The sequence below is a fragment of the Panicum virgatum genome, chromosome 9K (genome assembly GCF_016808335.1).
Source record: "Panicum virgatum strain AP13 chromosome 9K, P.virgatum_v5, whole genome shotgun sequence".
In the NCBI taxonomy this organism is placed as follows: domain Eukaryota; kingdom Viridiplantae; phylum Streptophyta; class Magnoliopsida; order Poales; family Poaceae; genus Panicum; species Panicum virgatum.
In genome coordinates this window covers 14,326,024-14,350,549 of record NC_053144.1, presented here as the reverse complement: position 1 = coordinate 14,350,549, position 24,526 = coordinate 14,326,024, and the positions used below count along the sequence as shown (strand labels likewise).

At 45.1% G+C, this 24,526-nt stretch overlaps 1 protein-coding gene and 2 non-coding genes across 5 annotated transcripts; all 3 read right to left on the bottom strand.

Moving 5' to 3' along the window:
- Positions 1–3,808: 3,808 nt before the first annotated feature.
- On the bottom strand, positions 3,809–10,862 carry LOC120650263 (single myb histone 6-like). 3 transcript variants are annotated; one of them, XM_039927305.1, is made up of 7 exons: positions 10,584–10,862; positions 8,402–8,601; positions 8,023–8,246; positions 7,824–7,908; positions 7,003–7,086; positions 5,382–5,729; positions 3,809–4,109 (listed from the first exon to the last, which is right to left on the bottom strand). In XM_039927305.1, the coding sequence occupies exons 2-7, from the start codon at positions 8,549–8,551 to the stop codon at positions 4,095–4,097; spliced, it is 906 nt and encodes a 301-aa protein (XP_039783239.1). In that variant the 5' UTR covers positions 8,552–8,601; positions 10,584–10,862; the 3' UTR covers positions 3,809–4,094. The 3 variants fall into 3 exon arrangements, with proteins under 3 accessions (XP_039783239.1, XP_039783238.1, XP_039783240.1); XM_039927304.1 differs by having other exon boundaries at positions 3,827–4,109; positions 8,402–8,604; positions 10,584–10,845; XM_039927306.1 differs by lacking the exon at positions 10,584–10,862 and having other exon boundaries at positions 3,833–4,109; positions 8,023–8,286; positions 8,402–8,549.
- Positions 10,863–23,879: 13,017 nt separating this feature from the next.
- On the bottom strand, positions 23,880–24,020 carry LOC120653090. Its single transcript, XR_005666776.1, has one exon. It is a non-coding gene; the product is annotated as a small nucleolar RNA F1/F2/snoR5a (small nucleolar RNA).
- A 252-nt stretch (positions 24,021–24,272) lies between these two features.
- On the bottom strand, positions 24,273–24,362 carry LOC120653038. Its single transcript, XR_005666734.1, has one exon. It is a non-coding gene; the product is annotated as a small nucleolar RNA Z195/SNORD33/SNORD32 family (small nucleolar RNA).
- Between the last annotated feature and the right edge of the window lie 164 nt (positions 24,363–24,526).

The window sequence follows — 24,526 nt, the reverse complement described above, 5'->3', positions numbered from 1 at the left end:
TAATTTTTTTTCACAACAAACTAGTATCAGCCATCAGCCGCAGCCAGCAGTAATTTTTTAACTATTACGATTGAAAATGAAAAAGAAATATATATATACGAGAGAGAGAATCAGAAAATCCTCTGATATATAAGGGGGTAAAACAAATTTTCTCCACGGGCCACGACGGATGCGTGGGATTTGGGGGTGCAAGGGCGTGCGTGGGACTGTGGGCGCACGCAGCAAGGGTGCAGTAATTGAGGCGGGGCATTAAAAGTTCTGGAAATCTGGGGCCGCGCGCGCAGAGATTCGCTGTAGCCCTCGCCGCCGTCGCAGCTTTCTGTTCACGCTTCGGCAGTGGGGGTCGGGTTTACTGCGTGGTTGCCTGGTTGGTCGCGTGGATTAGCGACCGCGTCGTCTGTGTCCCTCTCCGGCTTTGGCACGTCGCCGTCGGATGCTTAAGAAAAAAAACAGGAGGGTTCCAAAGGTTGCTGGGTGGACAAACAAGCTGGAAAGCGCTTCTTGTCCCGGATTTGCCATTCTGCAGCCGCTGCTCCTTTTTCGCCCCCTGATTCTCCCTCTCTTTCAGAACCTGTATAAAATTAGTATAAATGTTCACTCTTCTTTGGAAAAAAGAGAGTACGAAATTAAAAAAAGAGGGCTAAGTAGGATTAAGCACGTGTTTTCTACTTTCACATATCAATTGAATGACGCTCGACATTACTTTAGGTAGCCACTTTTGTTCTTAAGATAAACATGCACTATAAGTGTTCGCAGGTCGCTAATTTACAAGCAGAGGGAAAATACTTGAAAAATATGCGCATTGTAGTGTGGACAATGCCAGTATTGATAGTTATAAGCCACTAAGCCATTCCGTTTCTGATCGGACAATATCTTTATTTCGAGAATAGATTACACCTGGAATTAATTCTCAGAGCCATGTCCCTTTCTAAAGTCCGGCATATTCCAGGTGAACTACGACGCCGAGCCTCGGGGTCCATTTTCAAAAAGAGCCTATATGTCAAAAACTTTCGCGTAAGGGACTAAACATTTTGTTTGTGTCAGATTATAGGGGGGGCAAATATGTCATTTCCACGGGTATTAACATCAATTGCTTCCAGCATGTTAACTACGTTCGCTTTCTTTAATCTAGACGTTGCTCCACTGTCTACTGTCAAATTGATCGCTACTACTGACTATGCCCATGTGGCTGGTACCGGCCGGGTGCCTAATTTGAGTTTTTTCTCCACAAAGATTCTGCTGAAGCAAAAATGTAAGAACTATATTAAACGTATCGGCAGATCCGACCTGGTCCATCATATTTCATATCGATCACGTACGTAGCCGCGCGATGAGAGGGGACCGTTAAAATTTCTACACGCACATATCTGTAGTGACATGCAAGCATGGAGCTTGCTAGCTGCTGGCCACATTTGACTTTTCACAGAAACACCATTTGGACCCTCGGTAATTATGTAGATCGTGCAAATACTAAGCAGTCACAATGGTGTGAAACTCCTTTTTCCTGAAAAGTTTACTTTTTTATTTTTATTTTTTTAAAGAAAATCTTACTTTCAGGTATGTTTCCATTTCCCAATTGCCCGTAATTCGTAGTGTAGGGAGAAAATGATGAAATAACAGTTTGTTTTAAATTTGGTAAAGTGCATAGGGTGGTGCCCGTAGTTGGTTCTCTTTGTGGGGGGGGGGGGGGGAGGGATGACAACCTACATGTACAGCAAGTTTAGTTGGTGAAAAAGTTTGAATTTGGGGGTACTGTAGCATGTTTTGTTGTTATTTGACAATTAATATTCAATCATTAAATAATTAGCGTCATTAGATTCATCTCGTATGAATCATTTAGACTGTGTAATTAGTTATTTTTTCGACTGCATTTAATGCTCTATGCATGTGTCCGAAAATTCGATGTGATGGATACTGCGCAAACTTTTTTGGAAACTAAACGCTGCCTTACAAGATGACTTCAATCATAGTATTACTACCTCTGTTTCAAACATACTCCATTACTATACGTAAAGAACAAACCTCTAATATATGACCACACACGCTCGTGAGTTCCGTTGTATGCAAAGACCACTTAAACTCTAACAAATAAGGAAACTCCAACTTTTTACACTACTAAGTTATGGTTAGAATTTCACCAAAAATATTATGGTTAGAATTATATGATGAAAAAAAATAATAACTACACTCTTAATTTTAATTTTAATAGGGAGACCAGCTCGGAGCAATAACATTTGAAGTAATTGCACTACCATTTTCTCATTGATAACCGCAAAGAAGAAAAGGCATACTTTTTTTTATCATTGATGCAATAAGTCAAAGGAGGGCAGGAGGCAGGGGAAGAGTGCTTGGAGGAGGAAACAAAAACACTGGAGGGGTGGGAACCTTTGCAAAACACTGATTTTTTTTTTTTGTCTATCGGTCCGCCGTGGGCTATTAACACAAAGTGGACACCACCTCAAGCCTTTCACAATCACTTACGTCGTCACAAACAGAATATTGCTGCGATATTAACATAAACATCAATGTACTTTGACCGGTAACAACTAGCACATGTAAAATCTAACAAAGCTCTAACGTTGCGAAGCCACATTATTACGTATGTGACGAACGTAAATACGCATGGTTAATTAAGTATTGATGGTTAAAGTTGAAACGCATCGATTACACGCTATCTCTTGTCAACGATATTTCTTTTGCGAGCCGATGAAATTGTGTGATGACCTGGTTGCCAAAGAAAAAAGATACAGATGCATGTCCTCGAGATGCCGTTCCAGATCATATTCTACGCACAGGAACCAAAACCTGTAGCTTCCATTGCAGTATCGGCGATGACTCTCCCTCGGCCGCAACATTCCCAAGAACAAATCAAGGCCCTCAGCGCAAGCAAATGTTTGTCCACCACCCCGACATGTTTAGGCGCGCGCGCGCTGGCATCGTACCGCGCAGCACGTCCACATGGAACTGGGACGGGGAAGGGGGAACCGTGCAGCCCTAGCGTACGCCGGCGTACGTGGCCGCCGCCACGCGCTCGCTTGTGCGTGCCGGAGCCGGAGCCCCTTGCCCCTCGCCGGCCGCCGCGCGCGCGCGCATGTGCTCGAGGTCAGCGCTGCGTGGCTTGCTGAGCTCCCCCGCCGCCGTGCACGGGGGCGCTCGAGGAAGTGGCAAGCAGGTCAGCAGCCACCAGCGTTCCCCTTGGAACACCCGAGGCCGAGCACTGGCGCGGTTACTTGCCGTTAGGTCCACGCGGGCGGCGGCTCGCGCGCTCCCATGCGCTCGCGGCGCCGACGGGCACGGCGACGGGTAGTCCTGTCGCGGTCATGGTGAGGACGCAGCGATCTGAAAAAAATTTTGGGAGAGATCACCTGGACGTCCGGAACGTACACATTCTGTTCCAGATAACGCCGGCACGAAACGGGAACTCCACTACCTTTCCACGCCGATCATTTGGTACCAGAAAGAGGAGCCATCACATGCCGGGCAGGCAGTCTCGCAAAGCTACCCGAGACCACAGAGAAAGCGTGCCCCACTGCTGCAACGTCCACCTGAAAGGAGCATGGAAGGTGGATGGGGACGTGTGATCCCCATCCCAGCCTGTATCCGTATGAATCCACCACTTGGCCCCGCATCAACCAAGAACATCAGGTCAATTTTAGGTGGAGGAGATGCAGGGATCCTCGTCGCTGGGCGAACCGCGAACGTTTTCAGCGCCCGGTCCGGCTGTTGGCAGGCAGCATTGCAGCAAAGCAATCCGGAGGCTGTTGGCGCACACTGCGATCCTGCAATTCGTCAGCAATACATTTTGACATTGGTGAAGAGTTTAGCGTGTTCAGGACAGTGGAGGGCCAGGGAATGCCACTGGGTTTTCTGAAATGGTGTTGCAGCCTTGCAGTTGCAGGCTGGTATTGTTGCCGGTGGCCATGGGTTGGAGCTCACATGGCTCTCCCAGTAACATAAACGTGATGCAAGTATACAACCACCGGGACAGCTGCTTTTAACCGAACATCAGTGACAACAGTAAACATGTACAATTGAACACAGGTAGTGTAGCTGGCTCTTCGGCAGCGCTGGTTCGGAACAGCTCCTGAGTAGCATCATGCTTGGGCCATCTGCGAGTGAACACCAAAGAGTCAGAATCTGATGGAGCAGCATACCACAGCAATGGTTTCTTTCTTATTTGTTAGATCAACAGGTCTATCACACTGGAGGAACATCCTTAATTCCGTATTTGTGTAGTTTTACTTTCTTACTTATTTATGTAAAAGTGCATATTTGGCCCAGTTCTTATCATTTTGTTCCTGTTAGTATAGCTGTCCAATATCAATCACATGCTCAAAATAATGTAGGACATTAAAAAAGAGAAGTTCACAAAGGCTAAAGATTGATACTCTGCAAACGCAAAGGGTTTGCTTTCTCCAAAGGGATCAGTGTATTTTATCCTTAAATTTAAACAAGGCTCACAAAACTGCAAACAAGAATTACATGCCATATATATTGAGGATATACATAAAAAAAGCAATAAACTTTCTGACTGAAAAGATTTTCAATATTATTATCTTTTGCAGATGGTTCACAGTATCAGAGAATGGAGACATTGTGCAGTGGAATAGTTGTCCCACAAAACTAGTAGACATAAAAAAACAGTAAAACAAAGCAAGTTCCTTTGACAAATGTAAAAACTGTAGTTTTATGCTTATGTACACATAGGTGAACTGTGATAACTTCCAAATGGAGCAGCAGCACACAAATTTCACAACTAGGATAGCCAATTACAAATGGTGGTTGAAATGGTGGTTGGTCATATTTATCTCATGAGGGGTTTCGGAATTGGACATCTTAACACAAATTTCACATCTTAACTCTGTAGAGCAGACTTCACTTTTTGCTCTACCCCGCACAAAACCTTTTCCCTTTGTTTTCCAAATGTTAGTCTTAACTTGTAAGTACCAAGCATAATTTAGTGCAAGAACAGCAAAAACATAAGTTAGAATGAATATTTTTCACATCTTGTTGCAAGTTCCTTTACTATTTACAACTGCTATTATGGGAATAGATTTATGAGAACTTGATGATTTCAGGATCCTGGTTATTAAAACGACGTTTAAACGTCGTGAAAACGACGTTTTCACGAGAAAACGTTCTTGTGAAATCGACGTTTAAACGTTAAAACGTCCGTTTAAACAATAAAACGTCCATTGTTTCGTTAAAATCTACCCTCTATTCGTTTCGTCGTTTTATCGTTTTAATAACCTTGTTCAGGATTTTCTTTTTAAGTAACCAGAAGTAATTAATCAGTTGCAGAACGGGTTATGAAACCTGGTTCTACATGTGAAAGGACAATAGGACATATAACAATGGGATCTGTGGACTAGAACTATTACCAATTTTGCAGTGTTTCTGTTCTTCAATGTCAAAAATGCTGCTTCAGCAAAGGCTTGTGCAGCTTGGGCGTCTGCTTCTGCAGCCTCTGCTTCTCTCGCTGCTGCTTCAGCTTCTGCCATGATAGCCTCTGCTTCAGCAACTGCACGAGCAGCAGCCGCTGAAGCTTCCTCAGCAGTCATGGTTGCCATACATGCCAATTCAGCATCAACTTGCGATCTCGTAAGGGTTTTACTATCATTGCTCCCTATTTTGATGGGATCTCTTTGCACTTCTTCCAACAGAAGCATTTTGGGGCTTCGGCCCTCTGAATTAGGCGAGCTCGGTGCTATCCTGTACTTCCGATTCACCTGTAATAATCCCAAGGTTGACATTCTGGAATGCTCTAGATTCTTAGCATGGGTAGTAACTATTGCCTAGATAGCCTGTTTTCATGGTGTAACAAATAGCCCATTCTGATTAGCTCGAAGCAGGAACATTGCATTCAAAGTTGCGTCATGAACACAAAAGAAACATGGCATTTTGCAAAGTACAAGAAAAATTAGCAAGCATGCAGTTTGACAAGGATTTGACATAAAATTGAACATAAATAGTATGCAAAATTGTTTTTGAAACTCACAGATCACAGACATTGACGGTGTATGCCTGAACAACTGCACGCATCTTTTAGTAAATATGGCATGTAAATGCAAACACGTACTCCCTCCGTCCCATAATATCTGCATTTCTAGAAAGAGGCAAGGAAACCAATGACGAGTAGCAATTTACTAAAATACCCCTATGACTGTCATCCAATACAGTTTGGCTGTGTTTGGTTAGGGGTGAAAAAGTTTTGATGGAAACTTTTTTGCAACTTTGACCACTAATTAGAGGTATTAAATTAAGTCTAATTACAAAAGCACCTCCACAACCATGGTACTGTAGCAATATTGTACCTAATGAGGCCTTTGACCGTATGGTTTGACGATGATTAGAGCATGGTCACTGTAACATTACTGTATCTAATCATGTATTAATTAGGCTCATTAGATTCGGCTCGCAAAGTTGCATCCATCTCTAAAAAGGTTTTGCAAATAGACTACATTTAGTACTCCATGCATACAAGATTCCATTTTCACGAAATTTTTACTGTTACAACCAAACACGGCCTTTGTTTTTTTCACAGCAATCATCCAGTACAGTTGAGGCAGTACTGGAACCATCTAGAAACGGAGGGAACAGAGCGTCCGTTTTCACATTTAATAAAAACGAGTGGCCAGGAAGCGTGAGAGTGTTATGCTATTGTGCCTTTGTCAGATTTTGTGTCAGGCTATGCACCTATACATCCAGCTATAGCGACCATCATTTTGGGAAAAAATTTGAATCCTAAACGTGCACATATTCCGGGACGGAGGGAGTATTCCCTGTCATGGATATCTTGGGAAACCTTCACATATACTGTTTTCACAAATATGGCATGTCAACTATTCCAATAGCATGAAAAATAGGATTATGAAGACTTCGCACAAAGGGTATATGTAATTACACCACATAATTAACTGAATGGCCTTCACTTGGTATCACATAGTAGTTTCACCTATGGACTATGGAATTAGTTTTTTTCCCCTTTCCTGAAAGACATACCTTTATCAATTTGCCACTGGTGGCCAAGTCCTTCAGTTTTGCAGATAGTAAGTGATCAAAATCACTAGGCGGCCAATATTGCTCCTACACAAAACCAGGGTAAACATATAAGAAACTGATTCTACATGTGGCACATAATAGCAAGCATGGCTCATTTTAAGAAAAACTTGCAAAAAAATCAAGTGTAAACATGATAATTACAAATGACACCAGAACACGGGAAGAAGATACAACGCAACAGCTTGCCTCTCACAAAGCAGTAAGAGGGTGAGCACAAAATTGGTTGCAGTTCTTGCACAAAAAGACACAGGAAACCTTATGTAAACAGATTTTCCTAACTATTGGGTCTACTAATTTCTTTTGGTACAGTACAGTCAGGTTAGGTGTAGTGCGGTTTTAGTTTCTGGTAATCTGGTACGGAACTGTGTTTGCAATTTTGCTTATATTTTCAGGCGTAATGAACTTCAAACAAATATGAATCGTACGGTACCATCACCTAATCAGGTAGCCTGCCAATTTGAGAAAAGTTGTGGCAAATGGGTAGATCTGCCTAATCTGATTTGTGTAACTATATCAAAGATAAACGTTGAATCTAAGAAGACTTGTACCATGGAAAGCGTCCACCAGGGCCACACTAGTTATGTGAGAAGCAAAAATAAAGGCTAATAATAAAAGTATATAATTGTGGATGAAGAAGCACGAGGCAACAGTGCTAGACATAATCCTTACAGAAGACACAACATTAGGAATGCTCATTTGTAAGCATAACATTGAACATATAGATCTAGTACTGGAAAGAAACAAAAGAAGGACACCCGTACCTCTATGTAATTAGCAATAGTAGTTATGTGAGACCCTGTAGGCTCATTTAAGCTCTTTATAGCCTCCATTATAATATTATCCAGTCTGCAGGAAAGCTAATAACTAAGATGGAGCATCCAAAGTATCTAGTTTTTCTACTGACAGCAGAAGCGAAAAAGAGATAAATGCTAGATTTGTGCGTTATGGTTATACATATACCTCGAGTGAGATTTCTTTGGATTCGATGCATTCTGTGCTTCACTAGGCAATGATGCTAAAGGCTTGTCATCAACAATCTCATCATCAATATCAGAAGTAACTGTGATGATTGCTGTGGTGTGTTCATTATTCTTGGGAGTCGTTCGTGTTTTCTTCACTGCAGTCTTTCCCTTGTCACGAGAACTCGATGTACCGACAATTACATTCATGTTGCGCCATTTGTCCTAAGCAGTAATTAGTACAATTGAAGGATGCAAACTGAGACTGAAGACAACATGTGGAAATTTATAAATAACTCATAATTTCAACAAATAAAGAATTTGGAATGCTGTTCATTAAAACAAGCTTAGGTAAGAAGAATACAGCGAAAAATTCGAACCTTGAGGTCAACATTTGAGCGGTAGCACAAGGTGGAACTAAATTCTGGGTCTTTCAATATTGTGCGCCATTTTCCAACTCCATGCCTCGCTATTCCAGCTCTAAGGGCAGCTTCTTCCTCAGATGTCCACCTCTGTTTTGGAACCCCCATGCTTAGTCCTAATCTCCTCTGGCCAGTACAATGCCAACACGACTGTGCACCTTCTGAGATGAATTCATTCCATTAGGACAGTGTAAATGCTGGTAAAATAAACCTACAAGGAGTCTGACCAGTGCTGAACTACATTTGGTCAATGCCCATGGAAAGCATTGGGTATTCTGAAAATGTCTATTGCAAGAATATTTTGACAAAAATCCAACATAAGCAAGAAACACTACACTGAAATGATTGATTCTTTCTATATGCACAACATCAAGCCATTCTTGCAGAAGCAAAACCAGGTTCATACTACAGCTTGAGTATACCAAATAATAGGGGGAAACTATGAGGTAACATGCAAATTTGTACAAACCTAGAAGTTAATGAAGAAAGCATTTGCCATACTGTAACTCAGAGGCTCCATCATATCCATTATAGTAATACATACTACCTGCTAGTCGAAATGGTACTAAGCTCAAGAATGTTCTATGCAATTTGACCAGTCAAGGCTGCATAGGCCTTCCAAGGTAACTTCAGATTTTTTTTTTCCTCAGAAATAATTTGACCTAAAACAAGAAAGAGTGGCGAGTATTGGATCTAACTGTCTTCCTGAAAGCTCTGTGCATTTATACTTGATAAATGAGAAATCCATTGCTATGTCAAAAACATCATCATAACCATCTAAAATATTCAGAGGAATATTAGTGCAAAGCATAAATTCTTTGTTGGTGTTGAGTGTTGACAAAGTGCCGAGTAAACAGGGGAAATTTAGCATAATTCGCAAAGAGAGAGAGAAGTATAACATAAACAGTAAAGGAAATAACACACAAGCACATTTCATAAAGCATGAACTTGCTTAGCAATGCCTTCTTTTTTGCCCTGAAGCTCTCCATTACACCGCTGTTAAAAAAAATCCTATTATCTACAAAATATGCATGGAAATAAATTTGTTCCAAGTAGCTCAAGCTTTTGTTAGGTAGCGTCTGTAACAAAATCAATAGCCTATCGAAGCACAAGATGATGAACATCTAACCTATTCTGCTCATACATCATCAAAAACTGGAAATATGGTTCAGGCATCCAAATGGCTTGTTTGAGTAAGATCACACACTGGGCCACACAAACGCCAACGTGACTGGTCCTGCCAAGTAGACCACTAGACCAGTACCACTAAACCATGTTTAATCCATGTCCTAGACTTTCGATCAAATTAATACATGAAGCAGGGATGCTGAAACAAAAAAAGGAGAAATGGTGGACAGTGGACACTGACACTTGATACCTATGGAGCCATAGAGGCACTGCAACGCTTTCCCGAGAAAACAGGATACTGTTTCAGAGCAAAGAACTTAAAATAATTTGGCACTTTTTTTATTTAGAAACAACAGATTTCAGCACTTAATCTAGCATAAAAAAAGAGGGAGAACGAGAATTGCGACACTGTAATGGCACAACTTATATATCAGTGACTAATAAACATCAAGCAGAGGAACCATCTTTGGAGCCCGTTTGGAAAGGCTTTTACCGGCTTCGGCTTCACCTGTTTTGCGCAAATCGAGATACTGCAGCATGAAGATGTTTTGTAAGCCGAGGTAAAAATGAACTATAAGCCAGGTGAAGCCACTCTCTTTGACTCCACCAGCTTTGGCTTCACCGGTCAAGCTATTTTGAGAGATGCCCTCCCAAACGACCCCTTAAACACAGTGCACTGTGTGCCAGACCACAGTGGAATTTTCAAACAAAAGCCATTCGAAATGGTTTGCTTTTCCATTTTCATCCAAAACAATTCCGTATAATAAGACACATAAAAGCTGCATATCAAACTTAGCCCCGCACAGCCGCACAGGACAGAGGCTACTCTCAGATCCAGGGCGGGACTTGGCGTGGAGCAGGGGCGGACCCAGCATACGACATGGGTGGAAACGAAATCAAAGTTAGTAGGTAATATATTGTAACTGGATTCAGATCCGAATACAAATAGTTTTGTTAGGGTTTGAGGTGCTGCGTATCGCATAGCAGAAGGAAAGAGAGGGGGCGGGCATACCTGGAGGATGCTCGTCGTTGGCAAAGGGCTGGGCGACGACGTGACAAATGGCGCCGCCGCTCGCCCAATCGTCACCGCCAGGGAAGAAAGAGCAAGGAGGAGAGAGAGTCCGAGAGAAGGGAAAGGTTTAGGAAGCAGAGGGAGGAGTGAACCTTTGGCAGCCGAGCTCGAGGCTCGAGCGAGCCTACCACCTGAAGCTCGAACGTCCCGAGCCGAGGTCGATCTCAGCCTGAACTGTTTTAACTTTTCGAAGAGCACGACGACTCTAGGCGGCAGCAGGCCAGCAGCATCCATGATAGATGAGGGGGACCTACATATAAGACTAGTCTCAATAAAAATCTCCTGAATAATTTTATAGCATTAAAATTTATGCTATCTCATCAATTTTGCTGACACGATCAGAAAAGAGGAAAAAGTTTTATGGGATGAGTGAGGAGTTTCAAACTAGGAAACTCAGCCGATACAGTAATCTCATTCTCAGTCTTGATAACTGTACCATAAACTATGCACTGAAACTAGCCTAACAATATCAATATAAGTGAGTACTAAAAGGCCACCATGCTTACCGATAGGATTGAGAAATTACCACGTCAATAATCTAAAAGAGAAGTACTCACGACATCAAATTTTATGAAAATCAAACGGTATAAACTAACTTACAGAGTTCATATCAAATATGATAATAACTAAAAGTCAATTAAAGAGTGCTTGCCGAATATGATTACTAACTAGCTAAATTCAAAATTTAAGAAACAGAGAAAATCAGAGTTTAACCAAAGAGTCTAATATGATTCAGAATAAAAAAATAAAATAAAAGTTAGCATTTCATATAGAGTACATGTTAAATATAATTAGTAAATAGCAAAACTAAAAATTAATTTTTTAAAAAATATTTGTTTGACTGAAGAGTCCATATTGAATACTACGAATGCACACATAAATTTAGAATTAAAATTAAAAATATTAGTAGGAGATTCATGAGGTGAAGCAAATTAGAAAGGAAAATATTGTATATGTTAAATACAACTAATGAAATAATAAAATTTGAAGTTAAAATAAATTAGAAATTTACTAAATATTTCATGTCAAATATAATTTATAAATAGTTAAACCTAGAATTAAAATGTGCAATTAATTTGTATTTGATTTCTAAAAAATAACTAAATAAAAGTATGTGACTTACATTAATTTACTCTATATGGACTGTTCACATATGTCCATATAGAGTAATTTATTTAAGTTACATTCAAAAGTATGAGTTGAATCAACAAGCTAATAGAAAAATATTTATAGCATTATTTTTTATAATTATCTAATGGTTCATGTAATAAAAATGTTCATTCAATATGATTAGTGTATATGTTAACTTGAAAATAAAATAATAAAATTTATACTATTCTACATGAATTTGGAGGAAATTAAGAAATAAATATTCCAAATAGATAAATTATAAAATTTAAATTAATGATATTTTTGTTTCCATTCATATTCGGAAGCAAATTACTTAAGTAAAGAGCACATGTACTTAAATTTTCCATGCTATTGCTACCATTGGAACTACTTTCTTTGCTGCTTTTATAACCAGTCAATCATTGCCTTGATAATGTATGTGTACTACTTGCTTCAGCAATTGTCTGGTATTGTAGAGTATATCAACTGCTTCATAGTAATTGCGACCTTCTAACTACGGTTTGGAAAGGTTAGAAAGATGCATGCTTCTCTTCCTAATAAAGCTACAAATAAATAAATAGTAAATGTTATAGATCAATCGTCATTGGTCGCTAGCTAAGTAGTGGCATGACTGTAGCATTCGTCGAGCCTTGATAGGCCCTTCTGTAACGAACATGGCACCATTTATGCCATTTCGAGTGATTTTGGTGATCGAATGATAACACAATCAATGAGACTAATGGTATTGTTAAGTGAACATTTCTAGATCCCAGGGATGAAGTAAAAAAGCCATGCAGAACAAAACACGAAGAAAGAACTCAAAGAAACGTTGAATTGGACGAGTTCTACTGAAATCAGTAGCACCGGAAGAATATAGCATCGGTGCATCCGATGGTTGTCGGATGATGCGATGGCCTGGCTATTGGCACAAGTCTGTGCGCCTCTGGAGATCATGTGAAGATCAAATGAAGCACCAGTTGAACCGACAACTTCAAGATAGGCATCGGTGCATTCAACATACCATGTTCCAGAGACGATGTCAAGCGCGCAGGAGCCAAGTCTTCAGCACCGGTTGAACCGGCGAGGCATCGGAGTATAGCATCGGTGCATTGACGTCAGCAGAAGAGGGAGGCCCAACGGCTAATCCAGTTGCTGTGTGTGACCGGATGAACCGACGCCATCCCTGGCAGAAGCATCGGTTCATCCGATGGTACACAGATTTCTGCTGACCATTGGAGCAACGACTCCACGACTTGGAGGCCTATATATATGGCATCCCCCGGCCATTTGAAGTTTGCTGGAGTTGCTAGAAGTCACACACACACCCAAGATCATCTCCAAGCCATACAAGAGTCCATTGATCATATCCTTAGCCTTTAGCACTGGCCTTGTAAAGTGTGGGTGCTAAATTAGCACTTAGTGAGTGAGATTGCAAGGCCTTAAGCCTTTGTGCTGTGGTTCCTTAGTGAAGCAAAAGAAGATCTTGGTGCGCCGGCCCCTCGGAGCTGTGAATCTCGCCGGCAACGTCATTAACCCTCCGACTTGGTGTGGAGCGGCGACGACACTTTGTGCGGGGGACGTGGAGACCCCCATCCTTTGTGGAGAAGCTCTGTCGGTACCCCAGGACTGGGGTACCCCTTCTTGCTGTATCTAGGCAAGGGCCTTATAGTTATCCATGACTACGACCAAACAGCCGGACCCCTGTGGTCCGGAGTCCTGATCTCTCGGCAACGGTTCCGGACCTGCCTCACGACTGGGAAATATCCGGAACGACGCGTGTCCCGGAAGAGGCGGGTAGCCCGAACAGCCGGGGCTCCGGACCTCCCGAGGGGTCCGGACCCCCGCGGAAGTCCCGGACCCTTCATGAGGTCCCGGACCCCCAGTATGGTAACCGGACCCCTCGCTAAGGGAAGAAGTCGACGCCGTGCTGGGGGGTGGTCCGGAGCCGACACGTGTCTACAAGCACGGACACATGTACAAGGTCGCTTGGTCTCCATACTAAGCCTCACCCACCACTTCATTCATTACGACAGGGGAACGTCCGCATTGATGTAGTAGAAGCCGAGGCGATACTTTGACCAGGGGACACTATTGATCGCGTATTACCAAGATAGTGGAGCTGCTAGCGCCGCCCACGCCGCGCCTGCCAAGTCTGCCATAACAGATGAACACGACGGCTCGGCTTCACCCATTATGACGCCTACATAATAGCCTCCACAGGCTACGCCGCAAGCTACGCTCCCCCAACGGACACCTTGGTGACGGGACAAGAGAAGACCACTGTAGCGCTAGCAGGGCATGGGAGCGTATCGGAGGAAAGATTCGTAACCACTGTACCCATCTAAATACTCTGCGTAGTATACTGCGCAGTCACGTTGGGCCCACTTGTCGGGGCCCCAACGTCCTATGTAACCGCCCCCTAGGTCTATAAAAGGAGGCGCCCGCTAGAAGAAAAGGCAAGCTGGTAAGAGCTAAGGCCCGGCAGAGGATAGACTCATACACAACAGAGATCAAAACTTCTCCTAGTGGACGTAGGGTATTACGCTCCGGCGGCCCGAACCACTCTAGATCGTGTGTTCTTGTGTGCTTATCTCAGAGCTAGATCAGCCCAATCGCCTAGTACCTCCCCGAGCACTCCCTCTCTGGGAATAGGCGGGTGCGTTCCGCCACCCGGCTGTGGGTACCCTAGAAATCCCACGACATTTGGCGTCGTCCGTGGGGAGGATCAGGCGCTGGCTGGATCTTCAGGCTTCTGGGGCCGTGTTCATCCTCTACAACGACGAACGAGAAGATGAAGAGAGGCATGGTGGCACCTACGCCGCATGTTACTACGCTGTGGTACCAGCGCCCTCGGTGCGACGGTGCACGGCAGCAGCCCTGCTGTGCGTCGCCACTGCGACGCCTCAGAGCCGGCACGGTGGTGCGCGGGGGCGACGCCTGTGCGTGCCGCCCCGCGCCATCCCAGTGTCGGCTCAAGGTTTTCTCTCAAGCAACGGCCATGCTTCCTCTTCGGCGGCATGACGTCGGCTCGAGGCTTTCTCTCGACATGGAGCCTGGAGCCGACGGCCATCCCGGAGGAAGTTGGCTGTGTCGTCATGCCGTCGCCAGCACCGGAGATCCGCCTCAGCGTAGCTTGGTGCTGCTGCAGACAAGGCCCCGCCGCCAGGCGCGGGGGCCCCTGGCGCTAGCACCAAGGACAAGCCGGCGAACGACCGCACCTCTCCGCGCTTCGCACCGGTCCTTCTGCTGCGCAAGGGCGTCTGACTTCCATCGGCAGACGACGGCGGCGGTAGGGGGCCTCTCCCTCTCCCATTCAAAGCCAAAGAATTTGTCTCATGCTACCTAAGCATATGACAGCTCTTAGGCAAGGAGTGGCCCCCCGGGCTCCCAAGGTGATGCTGGATGATGCAGTTCAGGCACATCTAGAACGCCTTCGCCTCCGACGACTATGAAGAATTTAGGAGTGGCCGCGCCACTTCCAACCGGAGAAGAACACGCTGTATAGCATGCAGCCGTAGGTTGCTCCTAAGGGAAAGAAAATTCCACCTTTGTAATAGCGTGGCGCCTATGTGTGAGTCCAGAGCGGTCAAGGTCCGACCTTGTAAACCCGACCTCTGGCCCTATCGCACAAACAGGCAAGCTACGGTCCGGAGCGGTAGAGGTCCGACCTCGTAATCCCGACCTCTGATGTATACCGTGATAACCACAATAATAAAGGAGATTTTCTTTCTTAGTTTTATCTAGGCACCACCATCTATTGCATTTATTCGCCTTGGTTTAGCTATTCTTTCCACTAAAACGGAATCTTCCTATTATTGCTAACAATTCAAGATAAGTTGCTGGCTTGTGGCCAGGTGGGGACACCCCTTCAAGCTGGAAGGCAGCTCGGACCCCTAAGGACCTGGTCCGGAGAAGTAGTACCCGTATCCTGGGGTAGAGAAGCTCCGCGTAGCTTAGCCTGGTAATGTACCCTAAGTTTACGTACTTCACTACCCTGTTACAAGTACTCTAGTATCCGAAAACTGCTGTCTTTAAAGGTCCCGAGCTCCCTTCTAGTATAGGGCTTGGTTTCTCGCACCTTACTACTCAGATCCGATGGTATATTTCATCGGATCGTCAGCAACGACTCAAGTCCACTCCGGTGGCCCGCTCCGGCGGAGACCGCTCGCCACGGTCGCCCCAAGTCCACTCCGGTGGCCCGCTCCGGCGGAGACCGCTCGCCACGGTCGCTCCAAGTCCACTCCGGTGGCCCGCTCCGGCGGAGACCGCTCGCCACGGTCGCCCCAAGTCCACTCCGGTGGCCCGCTCCGGCGGAGACCGCTCGCCACGGTCGCCCCAAGTCCACTCCGGTGGCCCGCTCCGGCGGAGACCGCTCGCCACGGTCGCCTAGAGCCAGGTCCGGGAAGTGGAGCTTGCTCCCTGAGCGATCCGAGGTCAGTGTAGCCGCTTAGCTTGGTTCCGCACCCTAAGCCTACACCTTCGTCGCCCTGTGGAGAGCACTCTAGAGCCTGAACCTGGCAACCGGTGTACCGGCCTCAGGGGTCCGGAGCACCGGCCTCAGGGGTCCGGAGCACCCGCTCTTTGTATAAGCACACCAACGTAATCAAGTTGCGTAGAAACACATCACGATAGTGGCCCCACCTGCGGGTTCGTACCTCTCCCGAGGTGGGCCCGGGGGCCACTGTCGGTACCCCAGGACTGGGGTACCCCTTCTTGCTGTATCTAGGCAAGGGCCTTGTAGTTATCCATGACTACGACCAAACAGCCGGACCCCTGTGGTCCGGAGTCCTGATCTCTCGGCAACGGTTCCGGACCTGCCTCACGACTGGGAAAGATCCGGAATGACGCGTGTCCCGGAAGAGGCGGGCAGCCCGAATAGCCGGGGCTCCGGACCTCCCGAGGGGTCCGGACCCCCGCGGAAGTCCCGGACCCTTCATGGGGTCCCGGACCCCCAGTATGGTAACCGGACCCCTCGCTAAGGGAAGAAGTCGACGCCGTGCTGGGGGGTGGTCCGGAGCCGACACGTGTCTACAAGCACGGACACATGTACAAGGTCGCTTGGTCTCCATACTAAGCCTCACCCACCACTGCATTCATTACGACAGGGGAACGTCCGCCTTGATGTAGCAGAAGCCGAGGCAATACTTTGACCAGGGGACACTATTGATCGCGTATTACCAAGATAGTGGAGCTGCTGGCGCCGCCCACGCCGCGCCTGCCAAGTCTGCCATAACAGATGAACACGACGGCTCGGCTTCACCCATTATGACGCCTACATAATAGCCTCCACAGGCTACGCCGCAAGCTACGCTCCCCCAACGGATACCTTGGTGACGGGACAAGAGAAGACCACTGTAGCGCTAGCAGGGCGTGGGAGCGTATCGGAGGAAAGATTCGTAACCACTGTACCCATCTAAATACTCTGCGTAGTATACTGCGCAGTCACGTTGGGCCCACTTGTCGGGGCCCCAACGTCCTATGTAACCGCCCCCTTGGTCTATAAAAGGAGGCGCCCGCTAGAAGGAAAGGCAAGCTGGTAAGAGCCAAGGCCCGGCAGAGGATAGACTCATACACAACAGAGATCAAAACTTCTCCTAGTGGACGTAGGGTATTACGCTCCGGCGACCCGAACCACTCTAGATCGTGTGTTCTTGTGTGCTTATCTCAGAGCTAGATCAGCCCAATCGCCTAGTACCTCCCCGAGCACTCCCTCTCTGGGAATAGGCGGGTGCGTTCCGCCACCCGGCTGTGGGTACCCTAGAAATCCCACGACAAACTCCTTAGTGGAACCCGGGGTCAAGGTGACCGTGATTGTGTTCACGGAAGAGACTTGGTGGCCGAGTAGCAATACTCTTAGTGAGTGCTACAACAACATGGATGTAGATGTGCCTTTGTGGCTAACCGAACCACGGGATAAACACCCGCGTCAAGAGTTTGCTATCTCCTATCCCGCTCATTAAGCTTCCGCATTTCATACTAGCAATTTGTATGCCTTTACTTTCATAATGTAGTTTCTTGATAGGAAAGGCTATAGGTTGCTAAACTCTTTTGGAATAAAGGGTTTCACACTAGAACAATCATAGTGGCACATCTAGATAGCTTGTTTTAGTTTAAGTTTTGTGCAAACTAGTTGGATCCATATGTCTAAGTTTTTTAGAGTGACTAATTCACTCCCTCCCCCTCTAAGGCTAGAGCACCCGATCCTTTCACCTTCATCGAATTATCATCTTAAACACCAATACCATTGCCAATACCATAAGTGATCCTAACGATTGTTAGGGTGTATTTTAATAGGGCTACTCTAACATATTTTGGTGAATTCTACAAAATAGGTAAAAAAATAAAACTGCTTCACACAAAAATCCCCACATGAGCTAGAACAATTTACAATAGAGAGGAGCTAAAAAAGTGGCTTCACTGATTTCTCCTCTCTCCTTAAGCTTTGAAATGTTGTTAGAATTACCATAGTATCATTAAGAAGCTAATGTGCTAATTTTTTTAAAATAATTTCATTTCGAAAAATTGGTTTTACCATTGAAGCAAAAAAAACTAAAATCATTTTAGAAGGATTTGAAACATAACCAAATAGGTCATTCGGAAAGTGTGCCAACAACCATGAAATATTGTTGGAATGGTCATAGAGAAGCTCAATTTAATAATAATATATTAATGCTGAACAACTATGATCAAAATAAAGGAGAGAGAAGAGTTAAAATGTGTCAGATTCTGGGAGAGCGATGATGACCACAGAGGGTGGTGAGCGTTGAGTAGAAGATTGCACATTGCCAACTGAAAAGAATGCGGTAGTCGTACGCAGGGAGCTTTGGAATTAAGCGTTGAGAATAAAGAAAAGAAACTTTTACCAGTATACATCACCATTCAAAATTCTTTTAAGAAAATTATACAAAAAATTTCAAATGTAATATAATCATAAGGCGTGAAAAATATAAAAATATATATTTATACATAAGATATTATGTTTTCTCCGAAATTCATGTTCCAAAAAATATTTCACAAAATATGAAGCATAGATCACCCTTGGTTTGAGCCATTTAAAAAAATAATGATAATGACACTATCTGGAAAATACAAATATATGCAAAAGACTAGCTACCCGCCCTATTTTAGGGTCCACCTTGCTAGTTTAGGGTATTAGCTAAGATTGCACTTTTTATGGCACAACTTTTTTTAAAAGGATATTTCTCATCCTTTATTCAGCGGACAAAAGGATCAGCACAATTGTGATCCACCAGAGTACATATACACAGCTTGGGAGGGGATCAAACCATATGACAGGTTGATCTTGGACCCAATTTAGACCTGAATGAACCAGTTCATGTGTGAATAACGATTATAAGAACGAGAAATATAGATGTAAGGATCACCGGGGTGTCCGACACTAGAGGGGGAGGGGGTGAATAGGGTCGCTAATCGCTTTTTAACCTAGGGCTCAATCTAATTGCATAAGATAAACCTAACACGTCCTACACATGCTAGTTATGACTAAAGTTTATCTATGCTACCCTCTACTTACCCCAAAAGACTTGCAACCTATAGCCAATCCTAATCAAACTAACTAGGAAAGTAAAGTTAAGCAAGAAAGAGTAAATGCGGAAACGTAATGCGGTAAGTAAAGTGGTAAGGGAGAGGATATGCAAACTCCTTTGAAGACACCAAGACACACGATTTAACGTGGTTCGGTTAGGACACCAAAGTCCCTCCCTACGTCCACGGCCACTTGTCCAACACGATCAAGTGGGATGCCGAGTCTCTTCGCTTGATCACCGTCTTGCCACGCCTCCAAGGCTCCCGACAAGCAAAGGCTAAGTGACGCCAAGTCACAAAGACGAGGTCACCGCCACCGTCTATCTCGAAGCGTCACCACGGCACCGTCTTCACTATCTTGGAGCTTTAATACCAAGTAGGGGCCTCTTTCCCCGCACAAAGTGTCGTTGCCACTCCACACCAAGTCGGAGGGTCACACGACGATTACACAAGGTGCTTGCCGCAGCAAGGCTTTCTCTCAAGCTAGTTCTCTCAAGAACTAAGCCTAAACAAGTACTAAGCACTCTCACAAGTGTGCTTAAGCCTATATGATGTACAATGAAGCTCTATGGTGGTTGGAGATGATCTTTAGCTCTTGTATACTTCCTTGAACTCCAGCACTCTCAAATGACCCGGCCTTGGGGGTATATATAGGCAGCACAAGCAAATATAGTCGTTGGAGAAAAGCTGCCAGAAATGTGCTTAACGCCGGTTAATCCGACGTACCCCAAAAGCCATCATCGGTTTAACCGGTGTATGTAAACTGCCACTTGAAAAACTATCCGTTAGCAATTAACCGGTGTATCGCCGGTTTAACCGATGCAATCAACCGGTGTATGTAAAATTAGCGTCGGTTTAACCGGTGATTGTAACTTCTTCACGTTCCTCCAAAAACCACCTCTCTGGACAACTGAACCGATGCAATTGACCGATGCATCGTCGGTTCAACCGGTGTAGGTATTTTCCTCGGTCTTCTTCTGCCAATGCACCGACGTATATAACTTCCGTAGCGTCGGTTCATCCGGTGTAAAACCCTAGCCCGCAGACCTTCTCTGTAATTGCACTGGTGAGTTCATTTTGCCCTACGTAGGGGCGGCCCTTCGGGCCTAGCTACGCCTATCTTCTCTTTGTCATCACTTGAACCTAAAAGCCTGAGAATGGTCATCTTAACAATCTCATTAGTCCAAGTGTTGTGTGTGTCATCAATCGCTAAAACATTATATTAAAATATGGCATGAGAGGTCATTTTTGCTACAATAGATAATACTCACAGGAACAAAATACAAAGACAGTAAGAACTTGAAGATGACTCCCCAACGCTTGATCGAACTTGTTGGACTGGAGGAGTAGATACTCGTAGGAACAAAGTACAAAGACAGTAAGAACTTGAAGATGACTCCCCCGCGCTTGATCGAACTTGTTGGACTGGAGGAGCAGAAACTAGGTTCATCGAGCCAGTCTCTCTCTCTGTTTTTTTTTGAACTTAACGAACCAGTCTCAATAGTGACTCGGGAGATCCCTATATCTTTTACCACTCTCATCACTGCCAAACATACCTCCCTTCCAGCCGAGAGGGCGTTGTACACAGCCTGCCGAAGCCAAAAAAAAAATGTCGCATTTTATGTAATAGTCAAAGAAGGTCCAAATAAGCAGTATTAGTAATACAGATTCAAACTTCATGCATGATCAAAATACTGTTCAGGTATATCATTGTTGGTTGATGTGAAAGCTCTCTTTAGAAATGAAGGCTGAGAGCTGTTGTTTGAAGAATTCAAAATAATTTATGATGCAAAAAAAAAAAGAATACAATACTAAGAGAGTAACAAAAATGGAGCCGAAAAGATTTGATAAGAACTTTAATCTCTTGATATCATCATTTTTATGTTGATGCTATTATTTTAGGCAATGTATCAGGCGTAAACCAACATCACCGTGCAAACTTATAATCTGGTCATAGGATCAACATAACGGGTGCGCAGAGGAGTAAGAGGGAGGATTTGCAAAAGTATAATTAGGGACGAGTGGTTAAGTATAAAATTACACAATGCCCCATGTCCTTGGATGTTGATCCTATAGCCCAAATTAGAAGTTTACAAGAAAAAATTGGTTTACACCTGCTACGTTGCCACTATTTTATTATCATCCTTTTAATGAGGTGTTCTCTCGGTACTCATAAAGGAAGTCATTTTGGGCAGCGATACGATTTCCAAAGTTTGACTTAAATCTTGTCCTAGAAGACTTCCTTTTACGAGTACAGAGGGAGTATCTTTAGATTTAATCAAGAGACTCCTCTACACCTCTACATTTGATGTTTATAGGATGCCTGTCTAACGGAGATCTCTGACTAATTTCGTTTACCATCCAGTAATCAAAGATCGAGACATTGGTTGTCCATGTGCGGAGAGTTGATGATTGAGTTCAGTGCCTGCAATGATCTTGGAAATTGGAAGTTTGGCTGCTGGTCACAACTCTTAGTCTCACAAAAGGGTCCGGAGAGTAAAAAAACTTTAGCAAATTACAAGCGTCGAGTCTGTTTATTATCTTCCAACAATACTTCATCCAGCCTCAGCTGCTGCGCCGTGGGCCATTTAATGTGTACGTGAAGATTCAGAGGACGATGGCGGTCGGTCAAGTAATCTCTAAAACACGATGCCGGTGTCATTCACCCGGCCTCTCGTCGCGCCACGTCACTCGAAAAAAATGGCCGTCCGATCGGGCCATCGAACGGCCACCAAGCGCCGCCGCGTGCCGGCCGCCGCCGCACGCTCCGCCGCCGGGCCGCCGCCGCCCCACGTGCCGCCCGACCTCCGTGCGGCGCGAGGCCCGGTCCTCGCGCAGGAGTCCCGCCGCCGCCTTCTGCTCGCCGCCGCGCCCCACCGCCGCCGACCTCGCGCTCCGCCAGCCGTCCTCGGCTCCGCCGCTTGGAGGGCGCAGGTGCTTGGGGAGCGCCCCCACGCAATGCCCGCGCAACGCCGCCCGTGCCGGCCTTCGCACCCGGGACAGCGCTCCGCCGCCGCCATGGCCACCTGCGCGGGGATCCGAGGGAGCAGGGGAGGGCTTTGCCGCCCATGGTCGCCGGGAGGAGGAGGCGCGTGCGGGGCCCCCGTTCTGCCGCGAGACCAGCTCCTCCTCCGTCTCCGAGGCGCGCCGCCGCCCTGGGTCCGCCGCAGCCGCGCGAGGCCGCGCCGGGACGCCGCCGGGGAGGGAGGCCGCCGCTGGATCCGCCATGGGAGAAGGAGAGCGAGAAAGGGAGGGGGGAGAGAGAGAGTCGTGCACAGCCGGAGCTGCGGCAGTGCGGGCGGCGGAGGTGGCGAGGAGGTTGCGGACGGAGGGAGGATGGCTGAGAGAGAGAGAGTGCGAGAGTGGGAGGGCGCCGGGGGTAAAAAAAAGCCCGTGTGGACCCCATGATAGCTCCTTCTCGTAGACAAACATGGGACAAACAAAGGACACGTAAACTCCGAACCTTCCCGTGACATCAGGCCCCAAGGCTCCTTTGATATGCACCCATGCCCATGTTTCGCAATATTACTGCCAGCTACTTAAAGTATCGACGGTTGTTTATGAAAACAAACAAAACAATGGCTACATACCAACAGATTAAAAAATTTCTACAATGCGTAAATTTCTATAAGCTTATACTATTAGACAACATAGGCATGATATTAACCTAACATAATTTATCAACACTGAACTGAAAAAGTATTTTAAAAAAATTACCCATAGTAACATATGGACTTGCCATTTGCCGCTACTATAAACTAAGTAATGTACTATATTTTTTTGCGCAACTATATATATGCAACAACATACAATTTATATGTTACTTTACACGTCGCTTGCAAATACACGCTATCATAATTATACACGCGCAAACTCCAGCGTTGGTGGTATAGGCTCGTCGCAAGCAAACTCCTTAAACAATGAACTTATGTACGTTACTTGAAAAAATCTACCTACATACAACAATTACTCTATCCAAAAACCAAAGCCCGCCGCCGGCCTGAGCTCCGGCCACCTTGTCCCAGCTCGCTGGCGCCGGATCCTACCGACACAGGAGAGAGAGGGGGGAGCAAGTAAAAAAACAGATTCAATATCCGGTAATGGGTACAGCGTGACCTCGATGGCCAAAAAAATGATTACCCTTAACAAGTTATTTAACCTTGCTAACAGTAATTACAGCAACAATTTGCACCAAAAAAAATGAGATAACAAATTGACCAATTAGTCTCACATACATTGCAATCATAAAAAAATATTCTATCAATCTAATTACATTATTCTTCTATGTATCAAACAAAATTTCATATAATACAAATAAAAGGTAAAAATCAGGGCACGCGCAGCCTTGCTGTCGCGGGCTTTCTAGTCTGAAATGATTTGATAGTCATACACTTTTTAAGTCAGATCATCATCCATGTTGTGTTGCTCATCTCATTTTATGGTTTTTTTATTAATATTCTCCTGCAGAGGTTAGATTGCTCATCCCACTCCTTTTCCAGTCTTGAGGACGAAAGCATGCACGAAGTCAAACCAACCCAATTCATAGATCTGTCAAACAAAAATGGATGGTAGAATACCAACGAATGTCGCGGGGGAATAGTAACAGGAAGCTCATTGTTGCAGAGCAACCAGTGTCGCAAAGAACCCGCCCATCTCTGTCTGCCACTCTTACGAGACGCCAGGCCATGGAAAAGACCAGGCATCAGATACCACATGGCATTTCAATTCATCCAACAGGTTTCGTTCGCTGCTAATCAAATGACAGGATTGGACACCGGCAGAAAAAGAAAAACGGCGAGCAAGAGCGCAATCTCTCAGCCGAAAGATGGTGATTTTGTTGTGTGATAATCACTGAGGAACTCAGCACAATTATACGACTTCATCACCGATTGCACACAAGAATCAATCAAATCAAATGAAACGAGGAAAAAAGGGAACACAAATCCAGGAAGAACACGGGGAAGAAAACGATGGGGGAGATCAGATGGTAGTGCATGTAATTTGGCAATCATCATGCTGAAGATGCAGAGATTGGTTTATGGATTGAGATTCCTCACTTCACCCCCAACCAGAACAGCTACGGTTTCAAAAAAACAAGAGCACAGAGAACGTAAGGAAATCATCAATCAACAACAACAACAAGAAAAAAAGGAGAAGAAAAACTCGACTCCAAAAAATCGACGAAGGCACGAGGCAACCTGTTCACTTCCCGCTCGCGGCGGCGGGCG

Bases quoted from the DNA above. Each gene is read 5' to 3' on its own strand.
- LOC120650263 (XM_039927305.1), bottom strand. From the start codon at position 8,551: ATGGGGGTTCCAAAACAGAGGTGGACATCTGAGGAAGAAGCTGCCCTT. The intron at 7,087-7,823 runs GTACGGGTGTCC...GGTTTTGTGTAG, and splicing joins CTATTGCTAATTACATAGAG to GAGCAATATTGGCCGCCTAG. The intron at 5,730-7,002 runs GTATGTCTTTCA...GGATTATTACAG, and splicing joins CCAGTGGCAAATTGATAAAG to GTGAATCGGAAGTACAGGAT.